Source organism: Giraffa tippelskirchi, chromosome 1 (genome assembly GCF_054371585.1).
Source record: "Giraffa tippelskirchi isolate mGirTip1 chromosome 1, T2T-mGirTip1v1.2.pri, whole genome shotgun sequence".
NCBI classification, from domain to species: domain Eukaryota; kingdom Metazoa; phylum Chordata; class Mammalia; order Artiodactyla; family Giraffidae; genus Giraffa; species Giraffa tippelskirchi.
The window spans coordinates 158,432,441-158,458,356 of record NC_137275.1 but is presented as its reverse complement, the minus strand read 5'-3'; the positions used below and the strand labels follow the sequence as shown (position 1 = coordinate 158,458,356).

At 39.3% G+C, this 25,916-nt stretch overlaps 2 protein-coding genes across 21 annotated transcripts in view; both read left to right on the top strand.

The window, feature by feature from the left end:
• The window catches only part of RCL1 (RNA terminal phosphate cyclase like 1), a 230,895-nt gene extending 212,605 nt beyond the window's left edge, over positions 1-18,290 (top strand). The window contains exon 13 of one of the 2 annotated variants that reach the window (XR_014057021.1): positions 13,393-14,362. Coding sequence is in view for 1 of the 2 variants with exons in the window: in XM_081501657.1 (XP_081357783.1) it covers positions 13,393-13,441 (49 nt within the window). In the remaining variant the exon portion in view is untranslated. Of the gene's footprint in view, positions 1-13,392 lie in introns of both variants that reach the window. The other variant, XM_081501657.1, reaches the window with a different exon arrangement.
• A 47-nt stretch (positions 18,291-18,337) lies between these two features.
• Positions 18,338-25,916, top strand: part of JAK2 (Janus kinase 2) — a 119,566-nt gene continuing 111,987 nt past the window's right edge. For 9 of the 19 annotated variants that reach the window (XR_014056949.1, XR_014056936.1, XR_014056942.1 and 6 more), the window contains exons 1-2: positions 18,338-18,948; positions 19,264-19,342. The gene's annotated coding sequence lies outside the window, so the exon portion shown is untranslated. Of the gene's footprint in view, positions 18,949-19,263; positions 19,343-20,872; positions 20,961-25,916 lie in introns of all 19 variants that reach the window. The other 10 variants (XR_014056950.1, XR_014056938.1, XM_081501077.1 and 7 more) reach the window with 3 other exon arrangements.

The window sequence follows — 25,916 nt, the reverse complement described above, 5'->3', positions numbered from 1 at the left end:
AAGCCAACTTTTTCACTCTCCTCTTTCACTTTCATCAACAGACTCCTTAGTTCTTCATCACTTTCTGCACATCTGAGGTTACTGATATTTCTTTCTGCAATCTTGATTCCAGCTTGTGCTTCATCCAGCCTGGCATTTCATATGATATACTCTGCATATAAGTTAAATAAGCAGGGTGACAATATACAACCTTGATGTACTCCTTTCCCAATTTGGAACCAGTCTGTGGTTCCATGTCCGGTTCTAACTGTTGCCTCTTGACCTGCATACAGATTTCTCAGGAGGCAGGTAAGGTGGTATGGTATTCCCATTTCTTGAAGAATTTTCCACAGTTTATTGTGATCCACACAGTCAATAAAGCAGAAGTAGATGTTTTTCTGGAACTCTCTTGCTTTTTGTATGATCCAGCGGATGTTGGCAATTTGCCCTCTGGTTCCTCTGCCTTTTATAAATCCAGCTTGAACATCCTGAAGTTCACGGTTCACATACTGTTGAAGACCAGCCTGGAGAATTTTGAGCATTACTTTGCTGGCATGTGAGATGAGTGTAATTGTGCGGTAGTTTGAACATTCTTTGGCATTGCCTTTCTTTGGGATTGGAATGAAAACTGACCTTTTCCAGTCCTGTGACCACTGAATTTTCCAAATTTGCTGGCATATCAAGTGGAGCACTTTCTCAGCATCATCTTTTAGCATCTAAAATAGCTCAACTGCAATTCCATCACCTCTACTAGCTTTGTTTGTAGTGATGCTTCCTAAGGCCCATTTGACTTTGCATTCCAGGATGTCTGGCTCTAGGTGAGTGATTATACCATCGTAGTTATCTGGGTCATGAAGATCTTTTTTTGTATAGTTTATTTTTTATTATTTATTTATTTATGTTAAATATTTGTGTAAACATTTATTTATATAAATAAAATTTTGTATTTTATTTATTTTTTATTACCAAATTGAAACATATGCAGAAATTTAGGAAAAAAAGTTGTGCTAAAGTGCATGGTGAAACTGCAAGTGTTGATGTAGTTGCAGCAAGTTATCCAGATCTAGCTAAGATGAAGTTGGCTACACTAAACAACAGATTTTCAATGTAGATGAAACAGCCTTACATTAGAAGAAGATGGCATCTAGGATTTTCATCACTAGAGAGGAGAAGTCAATGCCTGCTTCAAAGCTTATGGCAGGCTGATTCTCTTTTTAGGGATTAATGTAATTGTAATTTGGAGCCAGTGGTCATTGCAGAAATCCTAGGACCCTTAAACACTACCACTAAATCTACTCTGTTTGTACTGTATAAATGGAACTACAATGTCTAAATGACAGCACATCTGTTCACAACATGGGTTACTGAATACTTTAAGTCCTCTGTGAAGACCTACTGCTCAGAAAAAAAAGATTCCTTTCAAAATACTACTGCTGGTCACACCAGGAGCTCTGATGTGCAGTGAATTTAATGTTGTTTTCATGCCTGTTACCACAGCATGAATTCTGAAACCCATGGATCAAAGAGTCATTTTGACCTCAAGCCATATTATTTAAGAAATACATTTTGTAAGACTATAGCTTCTCCTTGATGGATCTGGGCCAAGTCACTTGAAAACCTTCTAGGAACTGACCATTCTAAATGTCATTAAGAACACTCAAGTTTCAATGGGAAGAAATCAAAATATCAACATTAATAGGAGTTTGGAAGAAGTTGATTCCAACCCTCATGGATGATTTTGAAGGTTTTAAGACTTCAGTGGAGGAAGGAACTGCAGATGTTGTGGAAGAAACCAGGGGAGTAGAATCAGAAGTGGAGCCTGAGGATGTGACTGAAGTACTGCAATCTCATGATAAAAATTTTATGGATGAGGGATGGTTTCTTATGAGTGAGCAAGGAAAGTGGTTTCTTGAGATGGAAGCTACTCCTGGTGAAGATGCTATGGAGATTGTTGAAATGACAGCAAAGGATTTAGAATGCTATATAAACTTTGTTGATAAAGCAGCAACAGGGTTTGAGAGGGTCAACTCCAATTTTGAAAGAAGTTCTACTGTGGGTAAAATGCTATCAAACATCATTGCAGGCTACGGAGAAATCATCTGTGAAAGGAAGAGTCAATTAATGTGGCAAGCTTCATTATTGCCTGTGTTAATAAATTGACATAGCTATGCCAACCTTCAGCAACCATCACCCTGATCAGTCAGCAGCCATCAACATCGAGGCAAGACCCTCAACTAGCAAAAATATTATGACTTGCTCAAGGTTAAGATGATGCTTAAAAAAAAAAAAAAAAGATGATGCTTAGCATTTTTAAGCAATAAAGCATTTTTAATATTAATTTATTTGGCTGCACTGGGTCTTAGTTGCAGCACATGGGATCTTCAATCTTCATTGTGGCATGTGGGATCTTCAGTTGCAGCATGTGAGCTCTTAGTTGCAGCATGTGTGATCTAGTTCCCTGACCAGGGATTAAGCCCTTGTTCCCTGCATTGGCAGTACAGAGTCTTAGCCACTGGACCACCAGGAAGTCCCAATAAAGTATTTTTTAATTAACATATGTACACTTGTTTAGACATAATGCTATTGCACACTTAGTAGACTACCATATAGTTTAAGCATAACTTTTATATGTGTGCGGAAGTAAAAAAATTTATGTGACTTGCTTTATTGCTGTGGTCCAGAACCAAACCCTCAATATCTCAGAGGTATTCCTCTAATCGTGAAGCACAGAATACAAGGAGGGATTGTGTGAGGGAAGAATCCTCGTGGCTGCCGAACTCAGACTAAGTCAGCAGAAGATAGTTCTCCAAAGCATGAGGGCCACCTTGATTTAATAGGCAAAACCTGTGTTTGGAGTACAGTTGTCCCCCCCATATCCTTTGGTTCTGAATCCCTGGATTCAACCAACCTCGGATTAATAATATTAGAAAAAAAATTTCAGAAAGTTCCAAGAAGCAAAATTTGAATTTGTCATATACAGGCAACTATTTACATAGTATTTACATTTAAATTTTTTGTTGTTGTTCAGTCACGAAGTTGTGTCTGACTCTTTGTGACCCCATGAACTGCAGCTCTCCAGACTTTAGATGGTATTAAGTATTATAAGTAATGCTGGTGATTTAAAGTAAGTGGGGAGATGTGCATAGATTATATCCAAATGCTGTACCATTTTATATAAGAGACTTGAGCATCCACAGATTTTGGTATCCTAGGGGTGTCCTGGACCAGTCATCCTTGGTTACTGAGGGATGACTATAATACAGGTGAAGCTGGCAAGCTGACAGCAGAAGCTTCTCTACAACTCCGCTACCTTCGATAGTTCCACCTCCTCTGTTTCTAGGTCACTCTCTCAAGTACCCTAACTCCAAGCATCCTTCAAACAGTCCCTTACTGGACAAACCTTTTTTTTTTTTTCCTGTTGTCCCCACCTACCTCATATCTTCACTTTCTTGCTTACTGAATTAAAATCCCATGATCAACTGTTATAATCAGTGATTTGCATACACCCTCAACTCCCTTGTCTCTTTTTCACTTCCTCTTACTCATCCAGGAAAACTCAAACATTGCTTTAGTTAAGCTTTCTCTATTCCGATCTTTGTCTCGTGCAGCTGAATGTGGGTGGAAAAAAGCCCACAACTGTACTACAGAGCCTAATTTCAAATTCTTCATGTCTAGTGGGCTCTTTCACTGCCTGGTTATCAAACTACATCTCCTTGGTCTTTTCACCTTCTCTTATTCTAGGTGACTTCTTTGTGCCTTCTCTGTTATCTTCAAACCTCAAAGTCTTTACCCCCTCCCACCCAAATTCACTGTCAGTTGCTGATCTTGCATCCTATGCATAGAAAAAAAAAATAGAATCAGTTCATGAACAGAACACTTATCTGTCAGTGTTGTCACCATGTAACCTGCTTTCTTTTACTGTTTGGAGGTGCTCTACTGAAGGGAATCTCCTGGGAGGTATGTAGTTGGCTTATGGCCTCTGGTTGATTTACTTTAGTTTCACTGCAGTTTACACTGAGGGCCCTCCCCATTGCCCCTTGGGCTTCCCCCAGCCAGTGACTGAGCATGGTGAGAGTACCAGAAACGGGTCATTTTTGCTCCACGTGCAGTTCCTCTAGTAAGCAATCCTGCTTGAAGACTCCCTATTGAACCAGTTAAGACTTTCTGAGTGGTTCTGCAGTTTTGTGTCTTCCTACCTAATCTTCTGTTTTTCTTTCACAGTTAAAAAAATATTTATGGAGATATACTTCACATACCATACACTTCACCTATTTACAGTATATAATTCAGTCCTTTTCATTATATTCACAGTCATACAACCATCATTTCAATCAATTTTAGAACATTTTCATTAATCCCTAAAGAAACCCATACCCTTTAGCTGTCACTCTCCAAATCTCCCATCCCCCACAGCCTTAGCTAACCATTAATTGATTTCTTGTCTTTATAGATCTGGCTCTCCTGGATAATTCATGTAAGAGCAGTCATATACTTTGTGGTCATTTGTGACTGACTTAGCATGTTTTCAAGGCTCATCTATATTGTAGCATGTATCAGTACTTCCTTTTTTATTGCTGAAAATATTTATTGTCTGGGCACACCACATTTTATTTATTCAACAGCTAATAGACATTCGGGTTGTTTCAACTTTTTGTCAATTATAAATAGTATTTCTGTGAACATTCTGTACAAGTTTTTGAAAGGATATTTGTTTTCATTTCTCTAGTGTTTATATCTAGGAGTAGAATTGTTGGTCCATATGATAACTCTGTGTTTAACCCTTTGAGGAACTACCCAATCCTCTTTTATTTCTTCTGTTTTTTTCCCCAAGTGTCACGCTTGCATAATGGTCTGAAGGCACTTTGTACCTACTCCTGCTCTCTTTTCTCTTAACCCTTCACAGATTTTCTCCCGGTAAATCTCTGGACAATTTTATCCTGGCACCTACTTCTCATAAGACCTAAACTTATACATCCTGGATGAATGCTCTGTGCTCTCATGTAAGGCCAAACTTTTCATTTATGATCTAGATCTGTCTTCTGTTCCTATTCAAGAACATTGCTCTAGCAATTCCCCTTTTCCTTCCTTCAACATAAATTGTAACCTTTCAGCTGGACCATTCCATTGGATTACATACACAGTTATTTCTCACAATTGTTCAATTAATAAACAATTATTCTCTTTGCCCTACTTCTCCTTCCAGTACTTTCCATCTTTCTCTCTTCTACTTTAACAAAAACTGCTTATCTGATTTCTCCTCTTGCATACCTAATAAGCTTCTCATGCTTAACATATCAAAACAATTTAAGTGGATAGGAAATAAAAAGAAAACATTTTGAACATGCTCTAATTAGAGACTAGTTCTCCTGAGCCCTTCTAGAAGAAACTAATAAAGGATGAACTAAGAGATAAAGAAACTGTAGCAGAATGACTGATGAATATTGAATCTCTTATTGTCGGACTAAGAATATAGATTATAGCTACAGAACATAATGCAAATTTTTAAAAGACAGAAGTTATTAAAGTCATTCCAATACTACCCATTTGTAAAGCTCAAATGACATCTTTAAGAGAACATCTTTGTAGAGAGACAGAGCTGACTTCAAATAGCAACTTTAATAATTAGTAGTTATGTTACTTTGGGCCAGTTAATTTTGCTGAGTTTCATTTCTTGTGTGAAAAATAGAAAGAATTCTTTCCTAATAGAATGTATAACAAAAATCATGAAGAATTCATTCATTGAATAGATATTTATTGGCACATACCATTTACCATGCACTGTCCAAGGTGCTAGGCATACAATATGAATATAACAGACAAGGAACTCGCTTTATAACTGAGGGAAGACAGACAAACAAATGAAATACATGTGAAATGGTAATGAGTCTCATGTGTGCATGCGTGCTATGTCAACTGTAGCCTGTCAGTCTCCTCTATCCATGGGGTTCTCCAGGCAAGAACACTGGGGTGGGTTGCCATGCCCTCCTCCAAGGATCTTTGCAACTCAGGGATTGAATCTACACTTTCTGTGGCTCCTGCATTGTAGGCCAATTCTTTACCATTGAGCCACCAGAGAAGCCCAATGAGTGTCATGGAGAAAAACAAATCAGGGTATTGGTGTAGGGAATGCTGGAGGCTGGGATACATTGGGATTTCAATTACATCTCATCTGAAGGATGTGATATGGAGCATGATACGTGGATATAGGAAGGTGAGGAAGGGGCCTAGGAAAAGTCACTGCCTTGATTCCTGGCTGCAGCTGTAGTTACTGTTATAGCTCTTGTAATGATCCATTTTGGCTTCCCTGAAGCAGCAACTCTGACTTCTACAACTTCAGACCAAAGTCTTCCAGTGGGATACCTCCATGGTTGTGCTCTATAACTGAGCCACAAGAAGCTCTATCTTGAGCTGTCAGTTTCTTACAGAGGCCCTGGATATATCAGTATTTTATTTGAATGTTCTTGATTAAATTCTTTCTCTCCATTCTCTTCCTGACTGTGACACAGGTGCTGGAAGTCTGGGCTGGGGGGTAATCTTAAACAACACCATCCTATGCTTAACTCAGTTATCACTCATCACACCTCCTGATACTCAGTCATTTTCTCCAGGCTACACTTCTGCACCTCATATTCTTCCCTTAAGGTGAGGGAATTACTTCCATATCCAGAACTCTACCCAGACAGTTGAAGTGGTAACTTTTTTCCTGATAGCCTAGCATATAATTAATACAGAACCCTCATTTTTTACCTACTATTGTTCTTTTTCATTAACCATTTATATGGTAGTATTTATTTAGCACCTATTTCATGTCAAACTTTGATTGATACTGGATATGTGGTGGGGAAAGAAACAGATTTGTTTCCTGCCTTTATAGTCTGCAGGGGTGCCTTTGAACGCTTATTCCATTGATTCTTTCTACACCTACCCTACCAGCCAAAGAATAGGTACATTGTTTGGACTGTGTTGTCTTTTTTTGCAACCTGTGTAGAATATGGTATCTATGCCTGATGATTGTATCTCATCAATGATCTTTATGGTGATTATGATAAGGTTCTTCAGCTTCAACCCTTTCTGATTTTAGAATTTAATTTCTGTTGTATACTCAATGCTATTCAATTTAAATTCATTGCATTATAACAGTGTAATCTTAATAAAACTAGGGGTTCCCATATGGTCTAGGCATTATAAAGTAACTGTATTCAAACAAATGCAAGTTGATAACCAGGAGTAATTAGAAAATTTGAGTTTTTTTAAGGGAATGAAATTGTAACCAATATATAACATAAAGCAAAATATTTTGACATTCTCTTTGCCATCTATCTCTTATTTCATTCCACATACTACATAAACTTGAAATAAAGATTTCTTCTTTTTACTCATCCCTCAAGTCAGGTACTGTACCTGGGCCTCACACATATTTTGTCTTTCCCGCCTTCTATGCATTGACTTGTTTGTTATTATTGTCAGCCTAAGCTCTCTGGCTTACTTTTTTATTTTTCACTTAACCCATTACTTGGATTCTCTGCAATTGTGGTTTGTTTGATGTTTTGTTTTGTTGAGTGGAGAAAAGTTTATTGTAGGGCTAAGCAAGGAGAATGGGGTGGCTTATGGTCAAAAACCTGAACTCATATAATAGTGTGCCTCAGAATCATGGAATTCTTGTTTAGAACACAAGTGACTCACCTGCAGAGTTTGATATATGAGATCTGAATTGGGGCTCAAGAACTTACATTTCTAACAAATTTCCAGTTAGTACTGTTACTGCTGGTCCAAGGATCACATTTTGAGAACTACTACTCTACAATATAGGAATATCTGGCAGCTGTTCCAGCACATAATAATTTATCCCTGGGTAAGAAGCCTTTGTTATACACTATATATAAATAACAGTAGATGATTTCCTTATATGTTAATACAAAGCTTAAGAATTTATGAGTCATCTTCTGTCAGCATATTTAACATCCAGTAGGTAGGGATATGTGTCTGATAGACCCTGGTATAATGCACAAAGAATAAAGGAAATGATATTTATTGCTTGATTACCTATACAGGAGACAGAAAAGTGGGGTCGGTATGAAGCTCTGAAGCCAGGTTCTCTGAGATTTGGTCCTGCCTCTGCAGAATTTCTGGAAGACCGTGGGAAAGCTAGTCTCTTGTGTCTCAATTTCTTTCTTTTGAAATGAAGATAACAGAAGTAGCCATCTGTAGTTGTTGTGAGGCTCAAATGATTTACTATGTATAAAGCTTTTGAAGAATGACTGGTGTGTTGCACACACTCTGACATTACCTATTACCATCAGGAATCTGTTGTCTTCTCTATTTTACCTCATGGGCTTCCCTGGTGGCTCAGATGGTAAAGAATCTGCACTGCAGGAGACCCGGGTTCGATCGCTGGGTAGGGTTCGATACCCTGGAGAAGGGAATGGCAACCTGCTCCAGTATTCTTGCCTGGAGAATTCCATGGACAGAGGCGCATGGTGAGCTACAGTCCATGGGGTCACAAAGAGTCAGACATGACTAAGTGACTAACACTATTTTTTCTCATTCAAACCTAAAGCTAATTCTTTTAAAAGGTAGGTACCCCCTGTTATTCTCATTGAGGAGACTAGGAAACAGAAGTTCAGAAAGGTTAAATAAAGAACCCCCAGCTGGTAAAATCTCTGGCCTTTGTTATTTCACCAGTGTTTTCCCAAAGGAATCATTTTCTCTCATAAGAAAGATGATACAAGGAAGTTAATTTTAAAAGTACATCTGAATGTAGTTGAAAAATTATTGAGTTGGCCAAAAAGTTCATTCAGGTTTTCCTGTAACATCATATGGGAAAACATGAATGAATTTTTTGGCCAACACAATACTTGCTTGATCAGGATGGTTGGTGGAAGAACTAGAACAAAAAAAAAAATCATAATTCATATGAAAACACAAAAGACCCTGAATAGCCAAAGCAATCTTGAGAAAGAAGAATGGAGCTGGAGAAATCAACCTTCCTGATTTCAGACTATACTACAAAGCTTCAGTCATCAAGACAGTATGGTACTGGTACAAAAACAGAAATATAGACCAATGGAACAAGGTAGAAAGCCCAGAGATAAACCCACACACCTATGGGCAACTTATCTTTGACAAAGGAAGCAAGAATATACAATAGGAAAAAGATAATCTCTTCAGTAAGTGGTGCTGGGAAAACTGGACAGCTATGTGTAAAAGAATGAAATTAGAATACTTCCTAACATGATACACAAAGATAAACTCAAAATGAATTAAAGATCTAGAGGAAAACATAGATAGAACAGTCTACGATATAAATCACAGCAAGATCCTCTAAGACTCACTTCCTAGAGTAATGGAAATAAAAACAAAAATGAACAGGGGGAACCTATTTAAACTTAAAAGATTTTTCACAGCAAAGGAAACTATAAATAAGGTGAAAAGAAAACCCTCAGAATGGGAGAAATAATAGCAAATGAAACAACTGACAAAGGATTAATTTTCAAAAATATAAGCAGCCTGTGGAACTCAATACCAGAAAAACAAACAACCCAGTCAAAAAGTGGGCAAAAGACCTAAACAGACATTTCTCCAAAGAAGACATACAGATGGCTAACAAACACGTGGAAAGATGCTCGACACTGCCCATTATTAGAGAAACACAAATGAAAACTACAATGAGATATCACCTCACACTGGTCAGAATGGCCATCACCAAGAAATCTATAAACAATACACGTTGGAGAGGATGTGGAGAAAAGGGAATCCTCTTGCACTGTTGGTGGGAATGTAAACTGTTATAGCCACTATGGGAGACAGTATGATGATTCCTTAAAAAACTAGGAATAAAACTACCATATGGCCCAACAATTCCACTACTGGGCATATATCCTGAGAAAATCATAATTGAAAAAGACACATGTATCCCAATGTTCATTACAGAGCTATTTACAGTAGCTAGTACTTGAAAGTGACCCAGATGTCCATCAACAGATGAATGGATAAAGAAGCTGTGGTACATATATACAGTGGAATATACTCAGCCATAAAAGGAAAACATTTGAGTAAGTACTAATGAGATGAATGAACCCAGAGCTTATTATACAGAGTGAAGTAAGTCAGAAAGAAAAAAACAAATGTCATAGTTTAACACATATATATAGAATCTAGAAGGATGGTACTGATGGACCTATTTGCAGGGCAGCAATGGAGACTCAGATATAGAGAACAGACTTATGGACACGGGAGGGGGGAAGGAGAGGGTGGGACGAATGGAGACAGTAGCATGGAAACAAACACTGTCATATGTAAAGTGGATTGCCAGTGGAAATTTGCTGTATGACTCAGGGAACTCAAACCGGGGCTTTCTGACAACCTAGAGAGGTGGGATAAGGTGAGAGGTGGGAGGGAGGTTCAATAAGGAGGGGACATATGTATATCTGTGGCTGATTCCTGTTGATGTATGGTAGAAACCAACACAATATTGTAAAACAATTATCTTTCAATAAAAAAATAAATTAAAAATGGATGGTTGGTGAATTTTATAATCTAATGTTGTTATTTCTACTTTAAAATAGATTAAAGACAGATCATGGAGGCAAGGGTAGAATAGTAGGTGTGTAACACACTAGTGAGTGTCTAACATTTGCAGACTACCTGTCATATAATAGGTTTTTATAAATATTTGTTGATCTATTGGAATGAATGTGGTTTGGAATTAAAATGATCTAAAATTAAAGATTCATAATATCCAGAGTTAGTGAGATTATAGAGAAAATGGCATTTATATACTACTATGAGGTTTTTGAAGTCAGTTTGGCAATAGCCACCAAATTTTAAATATGTATTTCCTTTGACCCAGAGAGTCTAATCATCTATCCGCAGGAATACTTTTGTGCCCATGGAATATGTACCATGATACTTAAATTTAGCACTGTTTTTAATTGTGAAAATTACAAATCAACATGTTAATACCTGGGAGAATTATTTAGTAAGTTATGATTACCTATTTTATTGGACAGTGTATAAACGTTAAAAAGAATGACAGAAAGCAATAAATATTGAAAGATCTCCAGAAAATGTTAAGTAAAAAGAACTGTAACAGAAAAAAAGTACAGAATTATCCATTTTGTTTATAGAGTTCAAAACTAAATCTATAGGAAATAAGTAGGAAAATGCTTAGATAAAATTCTGAAAAGTTATATAACAAATAATTATCAGTGTTTACCTCTGAAAAGTGAAAAGGGCTAGGAATAGAGGATCAAGAAGAACTTCCATATCATATGCTTGATACGATGATCCACATTAGTTGGATTTATCACAAGTAGTATGTATTAATGTTTACTTTGGGATCAAAAAAGAAAAAAGTACCTTGCTTAAGAAATATAAGCACTTAAATGAGGGCAACAGATGCTGAAATGCACAAGATAAGCTTTCACAAGCCTTAAAACATGTCTATTCCAGCACTTAGCAGTTATTTTTTAAAATTTCCAAAATTATCATTCCAACTAAAAACTTGATCACTTGTACTGCTGTTGATTCCCAGAACATTTCCTGTGAGTAGTAAAGAGCTGAATTGGCAACTGAGTGGAAAGCACACAGTACTAAAATTCTTATAGCCTTAGAGTACCTAGCCAAGAGAGTTTGCCTGAGGACTATTACATCATTTCATGCTTGATTTATAGCAGATTAAGGTGACAGTGGAAAAAAACCCAAATGCAACCAAAGCAAAACTCCAACAAAAACACCATTATACAAAAGAGAAACCAAAGAAACAGCATTTGTTTTTTTCTCCAAATGAATGGTTATATCAGTGTCCAGTGGGAGACAGTATTAGGTGTGGATGAAAGAAGCAAGTTATTTTCCTGGCTTTCCTCAGTTTCAGTTTGAGGCATGTAGCGTGGTATATTAGCTTCTTTGACTGCTGAAACAAAATGTCACAAACTGTAGGCTTGAAACAAACAGAAATTATTCTTTCACAGTTTTGGAGGCTAGAAGCCCAAAATCAAGGTGTTGGAAGTGCCATCCTCTCTCCAAAGCCTCTAGGGAAGATTTCTTCCTTGCCTCTTTTAGTTTCTGGCAGCCCCAAGTGTTCCTTGGCTGTAAATGTATCACTCCAGTCTCTGCCTCCCTTTTACATGGCTGTTTTTTCCGTGTTGTCTCTGTCTTCTATACTCTTAAGGACTCTGGTCTGTTGGTCTAATGACCTCATCTTAACCTAATTGCAAACAAAGACCCTATTTCCATATGTCACAGGTACAGGAGATTAGGACTTAAACATAACTTTTGGGGGAACAGAATTCAACCTGTAATAATGGGTTCAAGTCTGATCAATTATTAATAACAGTCATTTAAAATATATGGCATTTGCCTAAGTCTGATAAGACTGATTCAGTAGACTTGAAAGCACCTCATAGTCATTCAATTTGAATAACCTCAACAGTAGTCAAAAAAGACATAGGTAACTTAAAAACATTTTTTTTTCAGGTGAAAAATTTTAGACATAGGTCACTGTGGTAGATCTTAGGTCTCAAAGAGAACCAAGAGGACAGAAACATCGATAGAGCAAGACTACCTGAAAGAAGGTGCTCCCTTAGCACCAGTTGCCCCTGTGAGGAGGGAAACACTGGTTTTCCCTTTGACTAATTCTCATGATGTAGAGGTAAAGGAGCACAGGCTCAAAACCTTAGGAAGAGAAGGCAACAAGGGAAAGAAAAAGGGGAAAAAAAGGTGTAGTTAAAGATGAATTATAGATGTTGGAGGTATGTAACCAGTTAGGAGTGAAAGTTAAAATTGAGAAAGAACTATGTCACTTGGCATTTTCTGGTTCATTTATATATTTCATAGGTAAAGCTGAAATTCAAGAGTATTTAACCACATTATTAAGATATTTTAATATCAAATCAAATTTTCCTTTGGTCAGTAGTGTAGGTAGAATGGAATGACAAAAGCATTACTGTGGCTATTGCCCAGAAAACTCTCAAAATTATTAAGTTACAGAGAAAGTAGAGTGAAGCGATTGAGTAAAGAAAACTAAACAGTAGTGATAGGAGTGATGTTTTGTAGGAGGAGGTATCTTTATTTTCTGCTAACCCATGGATTCTGTTTAATGTCTTAGATTGTGACTAATACTTATATAGTTATGCTTGACTTTATGATTGAAGATAGAATTCCAAAATTGCTGGGTAAATTTGATTTTTAAATGACATGCAGTTCAGCACGGGGAAAACAGCCAGTGCTTTATAATAACTATAAATGGAGTATTACCTACAAAAATTTTGAATCACAAAGAAATAAATGAAAGGCATCATATGACCAAAAAAAAAAAAAGACATACATTTTCCCTGTTGTAATTTGACAGCGTGTTTTTTTTTTTTTTTAATATTTTCTTCTTATCAGTCTACTATAATATCTGTCTTACTCCAGGTTATTTCATTGTGAATACTCTGACTCTACCAGATCTGGTGAAAGCTAAAAGGAGAAACTTGTCATAAGGAAGTTTCAAGATACCAAATACAGGAAGTTTCTTTGGGCCATGTAAGGAAGAGGAAGCTGAAAAGCTAAGAAATTCATTCTTGGTACACTGTCTTTTTTTCTCCCAAAGCAAGTTAGCTTTCTGTGCAACTCCACATACATGAATATAGATAGAAATCTTACAACTTTAGAGCATGGGTAACTTACTTTAAAAGAACAAAAAAGTCTGAGCAACTGTCTTTGAATCCCGGTTCCAAATTCCTCAGGGGTAGACCATGAATGATTCAGTATGAATCAGGTGACAATTCATGGTATAATCAAGTTATGGGGGACAGGGTCACAAACCATAACACAGGGGCTAGAGGCTGACTACTCTGGGTGAAGAGGACATTTCTCAATGAAAGAGGGCAAAATCCTTAATCTAAATAAGGACATAGGAATTAACACTCTATAAACTAATAATTGCTTCCCAGGTGGCTCAGTGGTAAAGAATCCACCTGCTAAGCAGGAGACGTGGATTCAGTCTCTGAATGACAAAGATCTCCTGGAGAAGGAAGGATACCAGGTATTCTTGCACGGGGAATTATGTGGACAGGAGAGCCTTGCAGGCTACAGTCCATGGGGTTGCAATACAGGCAGACACAATTTAGCGACTAAACAACAACAAACTAATAATTATGCTGGGGGATTTCTATTCTTAAGAGTGAATCTTAGTATGGGTCTTTTTATAAAGAAACATATTTTTAGTGAATTGGTACTACCAATGTTTTAAGTTAAATTTTTATTGTAAAGTAGAGCATAATTCAGAGAAGGAAATGGCAACCCACTCCAGTATTCTTGTCTAGAGAATCCTGTGGACAGAGGAGCCTGGTGGGCTGCCGTTTATGGGGTCGCACAGAGCCCAACCCGACTGAAGCGACTTAGCATGCATGCATGCATTGGAGAAGGAAATGGCAACCCATTCCAGTATTCTTGCCTGGAGATTCCCAGGGACACAGGAGCCTGGTGAGCTGCCGTCTATGGGGTTGCACAGAGTCGGACACAACTGAAGCGATTTGGCAGCAGCAACAGCAGCAAAGCATAATTATGTAACAGATGCTTTGCATATTTTGCCAAATAATCATCTTTACCTGAAGGAGGTTATTTATTCCTGGCTTACAGATGGGGAAATTAGTTTTTATGCACCAATATTAAACTTATCCAGTTATCTCAAGAGGAACAGGGACCTGCTTGCCAGGAACACTTTTTCTTTGAGACTATAATGAAGGATGAAAGGATTGATTTAGAGATAGAGATATAATTATATGCAGAGGAAATTTTGAAAAAAAAAAATTTGCCATATCCAGCCAGACTTTGAAATGAATTGTCCTAAAATATGTGAATGATTCAAAGTAAAAAACATTGCTTGCTTGTTTGTCTACCTGATTCACACTCCTGACTTTGTCTTTTGGCATATATTACTAGACCTGGGGTAAATCAGTTTCTCTCCATAGCTCTTCTCTTGATGCCTTCAGAAGAGTAAATCTCTATCCTGGAAGGAAACAAACTAACTCGTGGATTTATCCCCAGTCTTTTGCTTGGGCCTGTTTCCTGTTCCAAGGGGAATAACTTTCCTATATCTTTTTCTGCTCTTAAGAGTGTTTTCATTATTTCATCAGCTAATGGCATAATTTCTTTTTATACAAATGCAGATCTTTGTGTTTATTACAACTCAGCCCTTATCATTCTTGTCCACATAGTTCCATGTCATGCAATAAACTGTGACAAATGCTTCAGGATTACTGAGAAAATCCAACATTTTGGCAATATATGTAAATTGTCCCTATCAAAACCATAATAGGCATTTAATAACTGTGCTAAAGGTTTAAAATATTTTTTCATCTAATCTTCAAAACAACTCTTCAAGGAAGATATTCTTATCCTCATTATACTGACGAGGAAATGGAAGCTTAGAAAATTTAAATGACTTCCTTGGTGAAAAGAGTAGTTCAATCCTGGGTCAGCCAGATTCCCTGAACCATGGATTTCTAACCTTTGCATCAAAACCACTTAAGGACTTTGATGTTCAGTTGCTCAGTCGTGTCTGACTCCTTGCAATCCCTTGAACTGCAGCACACCAGACTTCCCTGTCCTTCACTATCTCCCAGAGTTTGCTCAAACTCATGTCCATTGAGTCGGTGATGCCATCCAACCATCTCATCCTCTGTCGCCCCCTTCTCCTTTTGCCCTCAATCTTTCCCAGCATCAGGGTCTTTTCCAATGAGTTAGCTCTTCGCATCAGATGGCCAAAGTATTGGAGCTTCAACTTCAGCACCAGTCCTTCCAATGAATATTCAGGGTTGATTTCCTTTAGGATCGACTGGTTTGATCTCCTTGCTGTCCAAGGGACTCTCAAGAGTCTTCTCCAGCACCACAGTTGGAAAGCATCAATTCTTTGGTGCTCAGCCTTCGTTATAGTTTAAAAAGAAGTAAATGCCAAAGCTCCATCTCACATGTACTGTCAGTTTTGTTGCAGGTTTGTGTTGAGGAGTGACAGTCAAGAACCAGTGCCACCGTATTCTATTACAATGGGATGACAGAACTTGTGGCACAACACCCATACTTGACAATTGACTGCTAATTTTTACTTCTAGCTATGACCTACAGTTTTGAATCTAAGTGTATTACCATCTAACTGAATTCACACTTTTTGTTTCTCCATATTGTGTGAAAGAATGTCTTGAAAGACTTAGTCAGATGTCTTGGAATTTTCTTTTATCATATCAAAAAATAGAGGAAACTTCCTGAAATATTTGCCCTGGGAACAAATTTCTAGCTATGTCACTATCAGGGATCACATAAAAGCATTAAAAAGTTCGCTACAGAGTGAAAAGAGCTAAACATTCCAGGGTAATATTAGCTTAAAATCATAGTATCTTGGTAAGGAGAGAGGCTTTCACTCTCAGAATGACAGTAAGTAAGTCACTTTATCTCTCTGTGTGGGTAGATTGATTTCTCAAGTTTATAAGCCCATGACTAATATAGTTCCCTTGTCCACTCTCTCTTCCCTATCCAAATCACTAATATAAAAAAGAATGCTTTCCTCCACAAGACACCCTCAGTATCCACTAGTTCTAAATGGCTTTTCCCTGCAAAAAGGCAGTGGACAGTAACAGATACCATGTCTGGCTGAATAAACATATCATTGCAAAATACAGAAATATTTACTACAATGACTGTATCTGTACTGTTTAGAGTTCTTAAACAGGTTTTGTTTTTCCCCCTCTTAAAGAGAATGCTTCCGTTTCCACAGTTCAGATACTTTTCATTTTAACTCTAATGTTAAGGTCACCTTCAGCACTTTATGTTCTTTGTGTGGGTCTGTGTTCTAGTTTCTACTCTAGTAACAGTTTTGTTTGCTGGAAAAGGGAACTCTCATGATGGTTGCTGCTTGTAATTTCAGCCTTAATATTCTAAGCAGAATTTAGATTCGCTGTTGAGTCACAACTCCTATTTCTAATTTCTTTTTAGAAACTAAACAACAGCAACAACAAAGCACTCTCCGGCATATTTTGCTTGTAAGACAGGAGCCATAGGAATGCAATTCCCCACTATATCCCTTCGTAGGGGAAAACAGGGCTCCAGTTCATTATTTAAAGAAGTCAGTGTGAATTCAAGTCACTTCCTATCCTATCACTTGCTCAAAGACCTTTTGCAATGGGTCTTATGTAAGAAGAAATGCAGGAGTTGCTTTGGTGAGATTTAAAGAAACAATTCACTACAAGCTAGACCTAAATTGCAGCATCATTTGTATGGGGAAACAGGGGCTATAAATATATCTGTTTTTTCAGATTGACAGAAGGCTAATGATGAGTGAAAAAGGCCCTATGTAGTTGGATTACAGGCTACTTCTTTGGCCTCCACCGTTGCCCCTTCCTTTACTGTTCTTTAACCACACTGACCTCTTTCCTGGTCCTTGAACTTGCCAAGCACATTCCCTTCTTAGGGTCTTTGCCTTTGCCAGTGTTTCTGCATGAAACTGTCTTCACAGATGGCCACAAAACTGGCTCATTCTCATTCTTCAGATCTCCACTCAAATGTTACTCTGGGAGGTCTTTCCTGGCCACTCGAACTAAAATAGCACACTGCTTCCTCATTTCCTGCTCCTTTACTTTTCCTAGTGGCAATCATACTCTGGCACATTATAAATTTAAGGCTTTTTTGTTTTGTTTTGTCGCTTTATCAGAATACAAGCTCCAGTACGGCAAGGGGTATGTGGGTTGTGTTCACATAGCATCTTTGGGGTCCTACCAAGAATGGCAAACGGTAGGTGCTCAGTAGATTTTGTTGAACCAATGAATGAGGCTCTTCGGGATGGTGGAAATTGTTTCTCATTTGCCTGGCACTGCCGCCAGTCCGCAGGCATCTAGGCACCTCATCCCACCCTCATTTCTTTCCAGCAGAAGTGACTGATTGGAATTAGGCTCCCAGAACTGCACTGGCGCGAAATGGTGCGTTATGAACGCGTTGCACCAAACCCTCGGCGCGACTTCCCTCGGCCTAGTGACCAGGGCTGTGGAACGACAGGTTTGTTGCACCCCGAACGTGTAAGGTAAAGCAGAAAAAGACAACCGTGAGCAGGACGGGAAAGTCTCTCTGCGGTGCCAGGTTGTGCGCAGGGGAGTCCCTACCCGGCCGGGCTGACTCACTTTCAGCCGGGCGGCGGCCACGCACACGCCCATGTGCGGGGGGCCCGGCTCAGCTCAAGTTCCCCGCCCGCTCACGCCCAGGGGCCACCGCGGGAATCTCCGCGCAAGCCAGTTTGTTCCCCGAGAAGCCAAGGTTCTGCGTAGCCAGTCGTCGTCCGCCCCCGGCGCGCGTCGGCGAAAGCGCAGCCTGGGTGGGGCGGCGCACGCGCAGTCCGGAGCTGCGCGGCAGGCGCCGGCCCCGCACCGAGGCGGTCTCTGCGGTGAACAGGACGCCAGACCCGAGTCCAACTGGGAGGCTGAGGCGGACGTAAATAGGACGTCCCAGCCAGTGTCGCTTGCGGCGCTGAGAGGGCGGTGTGACTCCGGAGAGGGTGGAGACAACCCTCTGTGACGGGCTTCCCGGTTGCCCAAAGTGGGAGTGGTGTGGGCTGCAGGAAGGAGAGAGGAAGACGAGCAGGAGGGGGCCGCAGCGGCCGACGCTAACGGCCTTCCTGAGCGCTGACAGGCTGGGCCCGCGTCTTGCTAGCTCCACAGTGCGCGCCGCCGCCTCGGCCCCTCGGCCCCTGGGTCCGGACTTGGTGGCAGCGCGTCGGAGCGGAGGACTTGTGTTGCAGCGCAGGGAAAGGCCCGATATTCGCCGCCGAGGGATGTGAGTGAGAGCCGAACCCGCACGGGAGGGCCCCTGAGGGCTCAGCCTGGCGGACACTCGGACCTTTGCCTGGTCCAGGGGCTTCGCAGACCGTGGCCAGCCGGAGGCACCGGGTAAGAGCAGTCCCCTCGGGCTTGAGGGCGCGTCCTCGTCGCCACATTCGTACGGCGGGTGAGTGTTATTGCTGCCTGGGCTCCAGGTGGAGGGCAGCAGTTCTCTCTCTCCTCCCCTCCACCCCGATCCCCTCTTCTCCCCTGCTAGTGTCAGTAAACTTCTCGGCAAGAAAATCCTTCTTTTTAGAAGGAAACCTCCGACGGAGTGTTTTGCTGTTGATATTTGCATCCTTATGTGCCTCATACTCCTCCCCCGTTACTTATCCCTCTTTAAAATTTTCTAGACATCTGAACAGCCTAGGAAAGAGCGTCTATTTCCCCTGGATTTCTGCGGTAGTAACTGCCGCTTTTTTTTTTTTTTTTTCCCTTTTAGGTTTCGGAAGCATGCAAGGCAATAAGATGTGATCAGTTTCTCTTCTGCAGAAGAGGCCCTTCCTCCCCTTTCCCCGAAGGTGGGTAAGCGATCCTGACTGCAGTCCTTTTTCTCTGCAGTAAAGACGAAGGTGTCTTGAGGTGTGAGTCCGTGCGTAGGAAGGTTGGAAGCGTGTGTCGACAGGCAGGGCTCATTGTTGCCTACTTATTTGAAACACGGCAGTGCTGAACTTTGAATGTTGCCCTGGGAGGGTAATTTGGGGCTTTATTGTTCTTTAAGAAACAGTCGTTATTTGTTTCTCTGCTGATTGTACATTGTTTTTCTTTGCAGAGAAAACATCATCCAATACCCATTCTCCTCAAGCAGCCAAAGAGCCTTAATCTTTGAGGGAGGAACATTTTCAAGTAATAAGAGATTCCTATTGAGAGGACACGTTAGCTGCTCTTGCTGGGGTTTCTGCTACCGCATAGAATGCTTCCTGGACAGTTTTATCTGCTTAAGTTTGCTATGTCGGTGGAATTTACCCATTTTGCTTTCCGGTGGTTGTTAATCTGTCCGGAGGAACTCCTTTTCTCTGAATGAAAGGATAGAGGCAGCTTAGTATGTCATAGAGGGGAGGAGAAATGTGGAGAAGGAAACTGCAAGTGGGAATAAGCCATGACGATTGGTTTTGGTTTCATAATAGGTTTGTACAAGTTGGACTACTGCAGGTATTCTGATGTAACACCCAATGGATATGAAGATGAATAATCAACCTTTTTCCTCCCTTTCTTTTCCCCCTTTACCACTTTGGGTATGAGAATCCCTTGCTCGTGTCTGCGCATATCTTTTAATATGTAACATATCTGCAAACTGGATGTGTCCAGCATTTGCCTTAACATGTATTTACCTGTACAGGAAAACTACAGTACTTGCTGACTAGATAAGCATACAATGCTTGTTTCTTTCTCTGAGTGTCCTACCTTTGGAGCACTTAGCATGTTTTACGAACCCATTAAATAAGAGTTTGCTTCATTTGCTGGTTTTTCCTAGTGATTTGAGACAGGTGTCTCAGGTATAGGAAGGGAACATGGTTTTTTTCGCTACTTCAACTGGCTGTTGCTGAAAGATGAGATGCTTTTTAGATCAAGTAGGGAAGGACCTTGACTTTGGGGGCAGATATGGGTTTGAATTCTGGTGTTCCTGCCCTTTGATAATGTTATTTAAAATCTCTTTGAGCCTCACTTTCTTATAAGATTGTTGTGGAGATTGAATAAAATTATGCATGCAAAGTAGTACATTGCTTGGCTACTGTGAAAGTCATGGGTAGGCAAAGCAAGGATGTTAGAGAAGGGCAGGATGGCTGCATAAGGTGATCTGCCAGTGAAAGTGTTTCTTCTTTTTTAGTCTAAGGAGAAGAAGGACTTTTATATCTTAAACTGGTTAAGGGGTCTTAGAGCCTTTTTATGCAAAGGTTTGTCCCTTATCATCTCTACTCACCCGCACTGTCCCCTGCGTTTGTGCTGCCCCTACCTACTGTTGTGCTGCCCTCTTGTGGTTAGCTGCGCTGATAAGAATTTTCTTTTGCTCCTCTCCCATTACTTTTTGTTTTCTTTTCTTTTCTTTTTAGGCCCCTTCCCTTTGCTCCCAGTTTCTCAAATTGTGAGCTGGGGTGCCCCAGGATGCCATTGAACTCAGGCTTCAACTGATAATTTGAGGTAGTTAACAGTTTCAACATTAGATTGACACATTCCTTTCTACAATGTCATGTTTTCGCAAAGCTGTATTTTTAAAGGTTGCTCTGATAAAAAGCAACCACTGTATGAAACAGAATACTGGAGTGTGATGTTGTCCAGTTTGAATCCAAGTTTGAGAATTTGTACAGTGCCCAACAAACACTAAATTATAAGGACATTAACACTTTAGTGGTTTGAAACCACCCCCACATAAATAGTTCTTTTGGTCTGGGGGTGCTGTGAAAAAGTTACTAAGTCTAAGGATTCCCTAAATGGAGAAAGTTTGGAAAGTTTGGTTGGCTTTCTGATAAAAAAAATTTTAATGGAAAAACTGCATTTTTAAATGTTGGTCACTAATTTATTCCCTTCCCCACCAAAGTTATTGGTACAATTATTGATACAAAGTTAGTACCAGCTGATCACGGCTTAGTATGTTTACTCTCCTATTTAATATCTTTATAGCTACTATCTAGTTCTTTTATTTTACACTGATCCTATTGCTTGTCATTCTGATTACTTTCTGGTTTCTCCAGTACTGGTTTTCTATTAGTATTTTTGACCATCTCCTTAAACTTAACTTTGCCCCAAATGAAAATCATCTTTTTATACCCCTTTGTAATTTCCTTCTCTCTCTTGGCCATAAAGGCTTTAAATTAGACATAATCTTTAAACTGCCTCTTTTGTTTATGTCACATATTAATCCATTCACCATGTTCTATTCATATTTGTTTTGTCATCCATACCTCTGCTTCTCCCACTTTTACTACCTGAATCCCAGGACTCATCCTCAGCCTAGAATATTGGAAGTCATATCAACCCCTTTGAATCAAGCATCTCTTCCTTCTGTAAATACCACTTTGATACTCCTTTTTTGTGGCACTCTTCTTGCTCCCAAATCCTCAGTGGCCTCCCACGTTCCACCTGTTAAGTTGAACTTCTTTTTCCTGGCTTTCAAAATATTCTGTCATCAGTCCCTGCCCTGTTTATTCAGTTTTGTCTAAGGACCTTCGGCAAACATCCTCTGCTCTCGTATTGCAAGCTGTGTCTCATACTTCCTAATAACAGCTAAGCTTATTCTGTTTTTTAACTTTCACGCATTTTCCATCCTTCTTCCACCAAGTCCAGTTCTACACCCTACTGCACGAGTCACTAGGTGTGGAATAACTGAGCAGAGTCTCAGTCTCCTTATCTGAAAACTGAGAATTGTACTTTTTCTGTAAGCTTGTAGTGAGAATTAAGAGAGTTGATACATGAAAAGCCCTCAGGAATAGGGCCTGGCACATTAAGGACTGCCAGACATAAAGTAAACTCCTTTAATGATAAACTATTGTCATAATTATATAATGCTCTGAATATAAGCTATTATTATTACAGCAATTTATTACCACTACTACTAAGTTAAACAGTTTCATTCATGAAACTGTTTCTAACTATTGGTTTTTTTCCTCTCTATAGTTCTATAGTTCTTTCAGTCTTAGCATATCATCACATAGTTTAATTATATATCATACTTTGGTTGTTTGATAATTATTTCTCTGTTAGCCACATCTTTTCAAGTTGATTGTGTATGTGTTGAGAAACAGAATTTAGATTAAACACGCACACATACAAACCCACAATGCAGAGTACATGGGGAACATTCAAGAAATGCTGTGTATTAAAAAGGAATTTTAGGCCATCACCAGACAAATATTTATTCATATCTACAACGTAAAGGTACTTTGCTATATATCCAAAAGAGATGCAGAAAAATGTAAAGTAGGTTCCTTTCCTTAAGGACTTATAATGTAATAGGGGAGATAGGTAAATAATAAAAGTTGTAAATCTCTGATACCATATAAAGTTGAAGTGAGCAGACAAAGATCCAAAGAAGAGGTAGAATCAAAACTAAGCAGAATTTGACATAAGAGGAAGGAACTTGTATAGGCAGTAAAGGCAAAATAAGCAGGACAGGATCAGAGAACAGTACATAACAAGTTGACTGAAATGAAGGTTTGTGTGGGAGAGTAGTAAGAAATCAGGTTGAAAATGTTTGGGATTAGGTAATGGATGTCTTTAAGTGCAGGGTGAGAAGAATGTACTTTTATTCATAGGTAATAGACAAGCTTTAAAGTTTTCGCAATGAGAAAGAACTTGCTTAAAAAAAGTATTTTAGGAAAATCACAGAGGTACCAGAGCTGGGTAGAGTATGAGTTGGAAAGAGAAGTGATAGACCTAGGAAAATCATCTAGGGCTGAGGTAATGAGGATTTGAGTTTAGTAAAAATAAGACTGGAGAGATGTCATACAAGACTTCATTCTGGACTGGATAAGAAACGAAGATGTAGTGGAGGGAAGGAGAGGAGTAATCAGAGATGACTGAAGTTTTGATCTGCAGTGACGAGAAATTAGAGTGTTGAAACTCTTAAGATACATGAGAACATGTGCATTAGGAAACCTAGAGAGGTTTAAAAATGTGGCCAAAGTTACTCACTTAGTTGGTGACAAAAAAAAGAACAGGGTTTAATTAATGACTGTACTGACAAATAGGTATCAAATATTAGCTAGTTGAAAGGGTAGAGCCATCTGTGCTTGTAGTTTGAATTTGTTTAGTTTGAGGTGACAGTGAGATAAGCAAGTGCAAACAGATCACCAGACAGTGGGACAATGTGAATATAACGTAGTAAAGAAATTTAAGGCTGAAATTGTTGTGCTTAGAGAGGAAAGCAGGGGATCTGAGATTGAGCCTTGGGAACTGCACCTAATTGGAGAGTGGGTGAAAGAAGAGGAATTGGCAAAGGTGACAAAGAGCGTTAATATGAGAGACAAGTGAGTGGGAAGGTTAAGGAGGTGGGAGTGGTTATCAAGTTGATCATGGTTGATCACTGCCAAAAAGTGAGAAGAATCAGAATTGAAAAAGGTCTTATAAATGTTTGCTGGTGTTTTTCCTAATATAAAAACCTAGAAAAGCAGAAGAAAGAAGAAAATTGCTTATGGTTTTCCCATGCAGAAGTAACCACTGCTAATATTTTGTTCTCTCTAGTATAACAAACCTTTGAATTTGATTTTTGGTTGATTGATGGAGACTTTTTTTCAAAGTTCTCCATCCCTGGGACTAATGATGAGAATTTTAGACATAATAAAGACCAGCAGGTCTTTTTTGAAGGAATGTTTGTCATTTATCTGTGTCCTCTCATATCACACTACATAGGTGCCCATATTCCTTATGGGCATTAGCCCTGCATTTGTATTATTTGAATGAGTGGACATTAAGTGGTTAGCATTAAGATATTTAGTGGTCTGTCAGGGTAGACAAATGACTGTTGGTACAGTTGTACTGGTAAGATCTGAATAAAATGATAAGGGTATTAACTGCTAAAAGGAAAGAGAAATTCTTATAGATAACTTAGAATACGGGGAGAATTGGAAAGGGTAAAAGGAAGTGTTACCTGTTTTTGAAGCATGTATGATATAGCTACTCTGGAGGTGACTGAGGTAGAGATAGTCCATGGGCTATTTGTTTTGCTGAATGCATATTTTTATCTTCCCAAGAACACTCTTCTGCCTTCTTTATTGATATCAGTCCTTGAGAATAGGGCATTCATTATTGATTACTAAATTATTTTAGTTTAATAAATTCTGATTGTGAAATATAATTCCACTAGGTAATATTTTTATAATATAAAAGGTAGTGTAACGTGAGAAAGTATACTGTTTTAGAAATTGGGATCAAAGACTCACTGCCGTTAATATGGTGTGTGACTTTGAGCAAATCACATAATCAGTGAGTCTTGGTTTTTCCTCATTCGGCAAATGAAGGAGTTTTTAAAAATTTTAAGTTTGAGAAATAAATGGCTTAAATGTTTGTAACAAAAAAAATCAGCCCTTTGCCTCTACCCACATCTCTTACTCATGTTCATCAGGAAACCACTTACAAATCTTACAAGAGTGTCTTCTGGTACTTACTTCTAGTTTCTAAATAACACAACCCACCATCAGTAGACCCTCTCCTCCAATTCTGTATCTGTGTCTATACTCTGCCCTTCACCCCCCTTTACAATGTATATGCTGTTCAGTGTCCCATGTAAGGCTTCTTCATCTATTTGGGTAGAGGAACCCATCCCCTTTTACCTTCAAGGACTTTACCACTGTATTTCTTTCTCTTTTTCTTGCATTCTCCATTTTTTCCTCTACTGGACCATTTCCATTAGTATGGATTTTGGTTGCTGTTGCTTTGTGGCAAACCCATCCGAAAACTTAGTTAAATAAAATAGCTACTTTATTAGACTCAGATATTTTGAGTCAGTACTTAAGATGAGGCACATCAGGGATGGCTTGTTTCTACTCTTCAGTGTCTAGGAGCTCAGTTGGGAAGAGCTGCTGGCAGGGGTAATGTGAAGGCAGAGGACTAGAATCATCTGGAGGTGTCTTCACTCATATGACTGGAAGTTGACACTGGCTGTTGACTTGAGATCTCAGCTCAGGCTCTTCACTAGAGCACGTATCAATACATGTGGCTTGGACTTCCTCAAAACATCGGGGACTCAGGATACTTGGCTCTCTTACCTGATGAGTCAGGGTTTAAAAGTGAGTGTTTCAGTGAACATGGCAAAGGTAGGGTGAGGAATAGACTCCAATAATCATGTTACTGAACCAGGTTCATTTGCCTGATGTGCAGCAAGACACATGCTGAGATGGTAAGTTTGCAGCAGAGAAAATGTTTACTCACAGGGCACAGCTAAGTGAGGAAACTGGAGAACAAATCTCAAATTTGTCTCCCTAAAGGTGAAGGTTTTGAGATATTTAAGGGATAAAGAAGCAGGGTGGTCTGAGGCATGGGGAAGGGTGATTGGATGCAGGAAAAAGGCATAGTGATAAAAGGTAAGTTCTGCACGGGACTGAACTTGCTTCTTCATGGGGTGCATGTTCAGAAATTGGTGGCATTAGCATGATCTGAGGG